This window comes from Notamacropus eugenii, chromosome 6 (genome assembly GCF_028372415.1).
Source record: "Notamacropus eugenii isolate mMacEug1 chromosome 6, mMacEug1.pri_v2, whole genome shotgun sequence".
NCBI classification, from domain to species: domain Eukaryota; kingdom Metazoa; phylum Chordata; class Mammalia; order Diprotodontia; family Macropodidae; genus Notamacropus; species Notamacropus eugenii.
Genome location: NC_092877.1, coordinates 243,301,000 through 243,311,680, shown reverse-complemented (window position 1 = coordinate 243,311,680; position 10,681 = coordinate 243,301,000). Strand labels below are relative to the sequence as shown.

The 10,681-nt window shown below is 40.0% G+C and overlaps 1 protein-coding gene across 1 annotated transcript; it reads left to right on the top strand.

Annotated features, from left to right (window-relative positions):
• The first annotated feature begins 3,137 nt into the window (after positions 1–3,137).
• SLITRK5 (SLIT and NTRK like family member 5) lies at positions 3,138–6,595 on the top strand. Its single transcript, XM_072622129.1, has one exon. The coding sequence runs from the start codon at positions 3,146–3,148 to the stop codon at positions 6,035–6,037; it is 2,892 nt and encodes a 963-aa protein (XP_072478230.1). The 5' UTR covers positions 3,138–3,145; the 3' UTR covers positions 6,038–6,595.
• The last annotated feature ends 4,086 nt before the right edge of the window (positions 6,596–10,681 follow it).

Sequence of the window (10,681 nt, the reverse complement as noted above, 5' to 3'; positions counted from 1 at the left end):
TTTCGATCGCCCCTCGCTCTCCCTCTCCTTTTCCCCCCTCCCCCTCTCTTTTCCCTGGTACTAGGGAGAGCCCCGAGAAGAGCAGCTCCGGGAGCCCCTTGGACCTCCGCCTCCGTCTATGTGTGTGTGTGTGTGGCGGTAGCAGTGGAGGTGGCGCTGGCGGTGGTGGTGGCGGCGGCGGTGGTGGCGGTGGCGGTGGCTGTGGTGGTGACAGTGGCGGTGGCGGCGGCGGTGGCTGTGGTGGTGGTGGCAGCTGCCGTGGAGGCTCCTTGTGTGTGGTGTGTTCATTTCTTATCCAACCTCCCTAACTGCATTGCTTGCCTCCTCTGGTCTTTGCCTCCGCTGCACACACGCCGCACACACCCCAAATAGACATTTTTAAGGGTGGCTACGATGATTGGGCCCTGGAGATATAAGAATGAGTAAGTATACGGTTTACTTTTTTTTTTCGGCTGCTTTTCGGGGGGAGTTATCTCCCCCTCCTCTCCCATCCCCCTTTCCTCCTTCCTTTCCTTTCTTTGGGGCGGGGTGGGGGAGGGGTGGGAGTAGGGGAGGAATCTCTCTCCGTGTAACTCTGGGTGCTGCTGCCCAGGCTGCTGCTGCTGCTGCTTCTACTGCTGCTGCTGCTGTTCAGTTGGGTAGCAGTGTCCGGCCAGGGTTTCCGCTGCTACTGTCGGCGGGACTGAAAGCTCTTTAGTGCAAGATATGCAGTGCGGTAATCCAAGGTCTGAACTCTTTGAGGGAAAACCAAACACAATACCTCCCTCCACCTCCACCCCCAATAAAAAAGAACAATGTGAATCTCTCAGATCAGAGAAATAGCAGCGCATAGGGGCATTTAAACCCAAGGAGCGTCCCCGGGCCAGAATTTCAACCTTCAAGAGCACATTCAACTTTATGTTCTTTATTTTTCTATCTTCTTAGGAAGAAGGTGGTTGTGATGAGGTTTGGAAAGCTCCTAGATCCTTACTAGTCCTTATTGAATTAAAGTTCTAATTGACTGAGAGTTTAATACTGGTCGGACATATTTTGCAATGATCTTTTTTTAAGGGGAGGGGAGGAGAGGGAGTGGAAAGGGTTGGGGAAGGCAAGGAGATGGGGAGGGGGAGGGGAACAAACACCCGCTGAATGCATGAATGGATTTGATGGAGCAGAGAAAAGAAATTTCAAGGTAAATGTTTTGCTTTTATGGATAATGTCTGTGCTGCCTTTAGCAGTGAAGCTGTTTGCCTTTTGTGATTTGGAGCTATTGAATTCTTGAAACATACACTATCATGTATGTTTTCAAATGTCTGCCTGAATACACATTAATGTATATGCATGTATCTTCACACATTTATGTATAATTTCAAGAGTTCTTTCTAACGTGTACAACGTGTTAAGTATACGCTTTGCCTCCGTGTCACAGAAATCCATTTGCAGTAATGAGATTCGGTTGCGGGGTACTATTCTAGACATCAGACTTCGGTTATAAGTATTAAAGCTATGGCAAGGTTGACCAGAGAAAACCAGCCTTTTTTCAAGATCATAATGTTTTAGGCTGGAGGGGAATGAAAAAAATGGGTTATTTCTCTTCCCTCACCAACTCAACCAATGCAAGAATACATAGACCTTCCTCTCCCTATGTTCTTCCTTTTTCCCCCGTGTTTTTGACATCCACAAGTAGAAAGTAGGAGGAAGCGTCAAGGAGACAGAAAGGGGGGAGGGAGTGAGGAGGAAATCCTATTTGTTTCTGGCTAGATGAAATTCGGGTATTAAATCACTGACATAGGTCACTGGGTAGTTTTCTTCTTTTTCTTCTTTCTAGTTTGGCTTTTAATCTGCTCAGGTGTCTTCTCCCTTGAAGGATGAAGATCACTGACAGCTATCGGTGCTTTATATTAAGCAACTCCAATGCGCGGAATGTTGGTAAGGAGGTATTTCCATGAGATCCATTTAGATCTCTCCCCTGCTATCAAGTTAGTTTTTGATAAGCATTGAAAGTAAACGCTGTCAGATAAAGCTGAGGCTTTGGTGACAATCCTAACGATTTTCCGGTTTGGGCAGATGCTAGATGAGTGATTAGTATGCTTCCTTTTATTCTAGGTGTCTATAGGTGTTCAAGAATTGTGGGAGTCTTTTCTTAGTCTTTTATAGTCATTTCATCCTGTGCAACTATTCCTGTAGCTTAAAAGCCTCAATTTGGTAACACTGCTATGATGATCAAAGATGGAAAGTCGACAATAAACATGCCCGGGGAAGTACTGTTGAGTGGTACATGCAATTAGAAGGTTGATGTATTTAATAGCTTTATTGGAAAAGTCTATCACAGAAAAGAATCTCTGTGTATGTTTGTGTATATATCTATACTATACTATATATATATATGTATATACACACAAACACTCACATACATACACACATCCATATATACATACATACACACACATCTCTCTTACAGACTTGATGCTTTGTAAGACATTAGGTGATTCAAGAGCTGATCAGGGTTTATTTTGCTGCATTAACTTGCTTTTTTTTTTTCCTTTGGTCTTTTAAAAAGTATCCTTTGGATAACCATGTAGACATTTCCGGCAACTGTCTAAAATAAGCAAAGTACTGTATGTAGCACTTTTACTTCACTAGGGAGGTGAAAAAAAGAGGTGGGGGAAGACCTTAAAGTGCGCTGTTCACTGAAGAGGTTCTGAAAAAGAAAGAGGGCTGGGTTATAAGTGAGATGGGAAATCTCATGAAACGGTGCTTTTTTTTCTCTTAAATTAGAACCGTGAAACTGAACTGACAGCCATTTTATGTATATTTATGGGCTGGTATTGGGGATCTAGGGGAGGCAGGATAAAATCCTGAAGTGGGACGGTATCTAATATGATCTTATGTCTGCAAAGATTTCTTTAACTCACCCAGAGTTGCAAATCAGTTCTTTAATCCTTGACAGTTTTACGAAGTCTAGGGAATTCAGATGAGCTTCTATATCTTCCTAGTCTTCAGTAACAATAAATACAGACGAAACAGAAAAAGACCCCATACAAACAACCTTCTTTTCCCAGAGTATAGAGAAAAAATACACCTAAAAATAAGAGACTAATACTCCTGTTTTAAAATTTTTGATCATATTCTGTTGTTTTCTTTTGTTTTCCTTTCAGGAGGTAAAATGTACCCTTGCTGCTCCACATTAACTTTGGAACAGGACCTCAACAGAAAAATGCATATCTGGATGCTGCAGACTATAGCGTTTGCTGTAACATCTCTCGTCTTTTCGTGTGCAGAAACCATCGATTATTATGGGGAAATTTGTGACAATGCATGTCCTTGTGAGGAGAAGGACGGAATCTTAACAGTGAGCTGTGAAAACAGGGGGATAATCAGCCTCGCAGAAATCAGCCCTCCACGCTTTCCAGTCTACCACCTCTTGTTGTCTGGCAACCTTTTGAACCGTCTCTACCCCAATGAGTTTGTCAATTACACCGGGGCTTCAATTTTACATCTAGGGAGCAATGTCATACAGGACATTGAGATAGGGGCATTTCATGGACTTCGAGGTTTAAGGCGATTGCATCTGAATAATAATAAACTGGAACTACTAAGGGATGAAACTTTCCTCGGATTGGAGAGTCTGGAATATCTACAAGTCGATTACAATTACATCAGCGCCATTGAACCTAATGCTTTTGGCAAACTGCACTTGCTGCAGGTGCTGATCCTCAATGACAACCTCTTGTCGAGTTTACCCAACAACCTTTTCCGTTTTGTGCCCTTAACGCATCTAGACCTTAGGGGCAACCGGTTGAAACTTCTGCCCTACATAGGGCTCTTGCAGCACATGGATAAAGTTGTGGAATTACAGCTAGAAGAAAACCCCTGGAACTGCTCTTGTGAGTTGATCTCACTCAAGGATTGGTTGGACAGTATTTCCTACTCTGCCTTGGTAGGGGATGTGGTTTGTGAGACACCTTTCAGGTTACATGGGCGTGACTTAGATGAAGTGTCCAAGCAGGAGCTTTGCCCAAGGAAACTCATCTCAGACTATGAAATGAGGCCTCAGACTCCCTTGAGCACTACGGGGTATTTACATACGACCCCAGCCTCGGTCAATTCCGTGGCCACTTCTTCCTCTGCTGTTTACAAGCCCCCTCTGAAGCCCCCTAAAGGGACCCGCCAACCCAACAAACCCAGGGTGCGCCCCACCTCTCGCCAGCCCTCTAAGGACTTGACCTACAGCAACTATGGTCCCAGCATCGCCTACCAGACTAAATCGCCGGTGCCTTTGGAGTGTCCTACTGCGTGCTCTTGTAATCTGCAGATTTCTGACTTGGGCCTCAATGTCAACTGCCAGGAGAGGAAGATAGAAAGCATCTCAGAGCTTCAACCCAAGCCCTACAACCCCAAGAAGATGTACTTGACAGAGAACTACATCACAATAGTGCGTAGGACAGATTTTCTGGAGGCTACAGGGCTTGACCTGCTGCACCTTGGAAACAATCGCATCTCTGTGATCCAGGACCGTGCTTTTGGGGATCTAACCAATCTGCGACGACTCTATCTTAATGGCAACCAGATTGAACGCCTGAGCCCTGAACTATTCTATGGCCTACAGAGCTTGCAGTATCTCTTCCTCCAATACAATATTATCCGGGAGATCCAGGCTGGGACCTTTGACACAGTCCCTAACCTACAGCTTTTGTTTTTAAACAACAACCTCTTGCAGGCCCTGCCCGGGGGCATTTTTTCTGGGCTCACGCTGCTCAGGCTAAATTTAAGGAGCAATTACTTTTCTTCCCTGCCTGTGAGTGGAGTGTTGGATCAGCTGAAATCTCTTATTCAGATCGACTTGAATGACAACCCCTGGGATTGCACTTGTGAGGTGGTGGGCATGAAATTGTGGGTGGAGCAGCTCAAAGTGGGGGTACTTGTGGATGAGGTCATTTGCAAGGCCCCCAAGAAGTTCGAGGAGACCGATATGAGGTCTATTAAGTCAGAGCTTTTGTGCCCAGACTATTCTGATGTGGAGGTTTCTACACCTACTCCCTCTTCCATACAGATCCCACCACGAACCACCTCTTTGCCCTCCACAGTCAGATTCAACAGCACAGGCACCACTTTGGGGGGTGGCACTGGCAACAGCACCTCTTCAGTCCCCCTGTCTGTGCTGATCCTTAGCTTGCTGCTTGTCTTCATCATGTCAGTTTTTGTGGCCGCTGGGTTATTTGTTCTGGTGATGAAAAGGAGAAAAAAGAACCAGAGTGACCACACTAGCACCAACAACTCCGACGTTAGCTCCTTCAATATGCAGTATAGTGTGTACAGTAGCAGCGGGGGCAGCAGCCACCACCATTCGCATACTCACCACAGGGGCCCAACCCTCCCTAAAGTGAAAACCCCCGCGGGCCACGTGTATGAATATATTCCCCACCCACTGGGCCATATGTGCAAAAACCCCATCTACCGTTCCCGGGAGGGTAATTCTGTGGAGGATTACAAGGATCTTCACGAGCTCAAGGTCACCTATAGCAGTAATCACCATCTGCAGCCTCAGCAACAGCAGCAGCAACAGCAGCCTCAGCAGCAGCAGCCACAGCAGCCGCAGCAGCAGCCACAGCAGCAGCTGCAGCTACAGCAGGGAGAAGAGGAGAGGCGGGAAAGCCACCACCTGCGGAGCCCCGCCTACAGTGTCAGCACCATTGAGCCAAGGGAGGAGCTGCTGTCACCAATGCAAGATGCTGATCGTTTTTACAGAGGCATTTTAGAACCAGATAAACATTGCTCGGCCACCACGGCTGTCAGCAGCCTCCCGGAATATCCTAAATTCCCTTGCAGCCCTGCTGCCTATACCTTCTCCCCTAACTATGATCTTAGGCGTCCCCATCAGTACTTGCATCCGGGGGCAGGGGACAGCAGGCTCCGGGAAACGGTGCTCTATAGTCCCCCCAGTACTGTCTATGTAGAACCCAACAGGAATGAATATCTGGAATTAAAAGCAAAACTAAACGTTGAGCCGGACTACCTCGAAGTGCTGGAAAAACAGACCACATTTAGCCAGTTCTAAAGGCAAACAAACTCCCCATAGAGCATTTGTATTTAAAAACACAAAAACTAGCAAACACGTGATGAACCGGTTTGATTGTGTTGTTTCAACGTTTAGGGTGAAGTGCCTTGGCACAGGATTTTCAGCTTCGGCGAATGATACTGAAAGGGTGTGCAATTTCATTTTATTTTTGCAATTAGGAAAAGTTTGTGTAAGCTGGGCACAAGTCTTGCTCTTCTTGTGTCAGTGGAGGGAGGAGGAGCTGTATGGAGGGACTTTTAAAGGTCAATGAAGTTTTTTGGTGATGGGAAACACTTCTGTTTTTCAAAGATTGAAGGGCACATATTCCTCCTTTCCTCCTCTGCCTCACTCCCTCCCCCTTTAAGCCATGGGTAGGTATAAATGGCTTTTGTGGAGAGAGATTAGCACACCCCGACTTTAATACAAGATTTCTTTTCTTTTTTTTTAAAGGATGTGTTTGTATGCTTTCTGGATATTTGAATTAAAAAAAAAAAAGTATTATGACCTTGAAAAGGATCAGTATAGGTGTGGAAAAAACCATTAAAGAGTGCAGAGCTATATGATCCATAACTGGTTACTCAAAATAACTTATTGATGAAATATAAAAAATATTTTATTGTAGCACCTATTTTTATATGCACATTCCCATTTCTCTTTTGTTCATTATTTTAGTCTATGATTTGTTTGGAGCTTCATTTCCAAAGCTGAAGTGGTATCAGAAGGGCATTCTAATCTTAAAATTTGCAGTAGAGATGACTAAATCTTAGGAGACAATCCAATCTACACAATTGGGTCTGCATAAAAATAATAATAATAATAACTGTTACTTTTTCCAACAAGTTAAAACATTTTCTACTAGAGAAATTTGGACTAACTGGAGGAATATATGGAAATTGTAGTTTTCAAGTGAGAGGGAAAAAAGACCTCTCTTTTTATTTAGCTAATCAAAATATAATAATATGACTACGATTGTAGCCAATTTCTGATTGTTTAGGCAAATACAATTGCACTTGTACAGATCCATTTCATAGACTGGAACCTTGGAAGACCAAATGATGGACTGTGCAAATTTATATAATATCTTTACCCTTTTGGGCAGCAGGCAATGATAATTGATTACCCTAAAGATAAGATCAATGTTAGATGGGGCTACTGGTGTCTCATATATATGTCAGCACAAATTTTAATACCCTATGAATACATATTTGATAATTATTTCAAATGTGAGGATGTGATGTAATAATTACCTAAAGTTCAAAATATATGACCCACAGACCAATGATTCTCTAATTTTAATCAAGATGGAAGGGATAGGAGCTAATTCACTAGGCCTAATTTAAAAAATTCTTTACACACTTTTGGAGAGTTAATATACTATAATGATCAGTTTTGTGCTTGAGGGAGCTAGAAAATTCTAAATGTGTCACTAATATGCTTATTAGTGAAATTTCAAGTTTATATTTTGTTTCCATTCCGAAGTGCTCATTTAATACATGAAACAGGGTAAGTAATGTTGCTTTCCAAAAGTTTTATTGAAATATTATAAAGGCTATCATGATTGGTTTTTCTTATTCAGTCATTAGCTTGCCATTGTGTCCACATTTCAAAATATATAAATTTATACTCAAAGGTTATGATGAGTTTTGTGACTGAGTTTGAACTTTTCTCTCAAATGTGCAAAAAGCAGGTGATCATATATATATATATACATGCTATCTATCCACCTTGGGACAAGATTTGGCCAGTACATTGGTCTTTGTCTTACAGGGCTTAACCAGCTTGTTGGAAGTAATTTGGATTGTAAAGGTCTATAGATTTCATTCAATTTTTGGTGGTTCTCTCAATAACCAATAACCTTAAATGAATGTGTCAGAAGATCAAAAGTAGTCTGTGAACCTGAATGTGCAAGAAGCATTTACATGGCATCCTGCCACAAAGAGGCAGCATCCACCAGTGAGTAAATTGACAGCAACTGATTGAATCTAGAATAAATAGGTGGTCACATCCTCCCTGAGGAAAAATAAAAACAAAACAAGTTAATAACTTCTCAGTCTCCCACTAAAAAACAAAAACGAAAACCTCATACTACCTCTTCTAATATCAGTATGCCTGTTTCTTTTATTTTAAAATTTTTTTTTCTTTGTATACACTTTTTTTAAAGGCAGCAGTGTAGGATTTGTGCTAAGATCATGAAAAGAAAATGTTCCTTCCCCTCTGTCTACTCAGTATTTAATTCATTATTAGGAAAGAACAATGAATAATATTATTTGGTATCATAATGGAAATGTGTGTAGTCTTTCTTTTCCTTTTAAATAAAAGGAACAAATCAAAATCCCTTACTCTTTCATTATCATAAAATATTGTAAAGTCACATGAAAGATTGGATGGAACTGGAAAAGAAGATTTTCAACAAAACCAAGCTTTGTTTAAAAGCATAAATTTGTATATTTATAGTGTGTGTATATATATACATGTATGTATACATACATACATGTATATATATACACACACATACACAGAGATAAGAATGACAAGGAACACATGGTAGTAGTGGACAAAAATAAAAGAATTTGCAAAGAATGTTATATAAATTTAATCTTCCTCTATTTCTTGAATGTTTTGGTATTGATAAGAGTCTATTTTGGTCAAATCTGACTGTTTAACATTTCTCTCTTGATTTTCTATTTCAAGGAGCCATTTCTGCCCCTGCCAATACCTAAGATTATATTTTCTAAGGTTTCCAAAATGTTTTATCATGAAATTGTCCATTATATTAATGAAGAATGAGCACCGATTTCTATATCTTATAGTTCTCTCTCTGCATATATATACATATAAATACACACATATGTACACACATATAGGCACACATATGTATTTCAATGCCAAGAAGGAAAGTAAGGGCAGGGCAGGGCAGAACTATATGTTTCAAGAAAATAACAACATTAATAAACTAGGAAGTGACTGTCAATAGAATATGGAATATATGAAAGAATAACTTTTGAATGATTTCGTTTTATACTGTAATAAGATGACTGTGGAACATATACAATATCATGTGTACTAGCTTTGGGTCAGTCACTCAAAAAGCATTTATTAAGGGTAGTCCCTGGGAAGTTTTGATTTTTGATACTCCATATTAATGTTTATTGATGCTAATAGTTCAAGAATGAATCAATAAGCCTTGTGGTTTATATTCCTAGAGTTTTAAAATATAATAGTATGTTTTTGTGTTGTGCATCAAAGATGTGGGTGCTAGAGAAAATTTTGCTTTCTACTGCTTTAATTTTCTATGTTTCCCCTTTGAAACAAAGATTCAGATGTATGATTCAATAAAGAGCCCATTCTCTATTTTATCTTAGAATTATTATAATGCAGATACGTAAATTAACCAAGAGAAAGGAATAATGTTCAGCTTCAACTTTAAGTGGGTTACATGTTAATTTACAGAAGCCCTTTGGAGCTAATAAACTATTGACTAAGGTTATGAATTAAACAAGATTCATTTAAAAATAGTACCCATTTGTCCGTGTCTAAAAATACATTTACATTTATTCTCTTCAGGTTCAAGCTCTGATATTCGAATCAGGTCTTTTCATTCAGGCCAGATAGATACCACATGAAAAATTGAGGCAATTAAGCAGATAACTCAGTTCCTGTAGCTCTTTCTAGCATTTGGCCCTCCCCCACAATCCAAAAAAAGAAAAAGAAAAATATTAATTATATGATGAAGTACAGGCAAAAATGAGTCAGATTAGCTTTAATTATACATTTAACTGCACCAACATTTCAGGTTGTTTTTTTTTTTCCTCTTCCTCCTCCTAATATACAGGCCACAGTATCACATTTTTGTATTAAATAATGCTAACTTTTCTTTTCTTGAGGGTTAGTGGAAGATGAAGAGCAAGATGACTGCTATTTCTCTGAAATGTCAAAAGCTGGTTACTTTTTTAATAGAGCTCAATGGATTGTCCCAAACAGCTGTGCAATTACAAAATAATATGAATATATAAAAAAAGTTCTCAATTTGTATGGTTCATTTAATATTATATATTCTTCAGATGACCTTGAATTAACACATTTGACCAACTTGGAGAAATGTTACATGCAAACATGCTAAAGCCATGAAGTATTTTTAAACATAGAGTTAACTATTAGCCCTAAACAGGCAAAAATACCAGAAATCAGATATTTCTAATTAGCTTATTTACAAAGAGAAAAACTTATAATGTAGTAAATATAGTATTATCAAATTACTTTATTTTCTTCTAGTTAATATATATATATAGGAGACAAAAAGTATTGTATTTGATAAAACATTCATCAATGTGGCACCGGCCCCCCCCTTAAGGCACCCAGGTTATTAAAAGTTGTCTATGTGGGTTAATACTTCTTTTGCAATTTTTATATTGCTACAACCCTGCAAATTAATTATTTTTTCAATATTTCTTCAGTTGTAATAGGTATTTATGACTTTACTTGCACATGTGTATATGTGTACATATATGTGTTAGAAAAATTCAATGCAGCTCCAATTTAAAAGTTTTTTTTTTTCCCTCTTGGTTAATAACTAGTTGATGTCATTTATTCGTAGACCACGCTATAGTAATGTGAAATGATGGGAAAAGAAGAGGCATATTATTT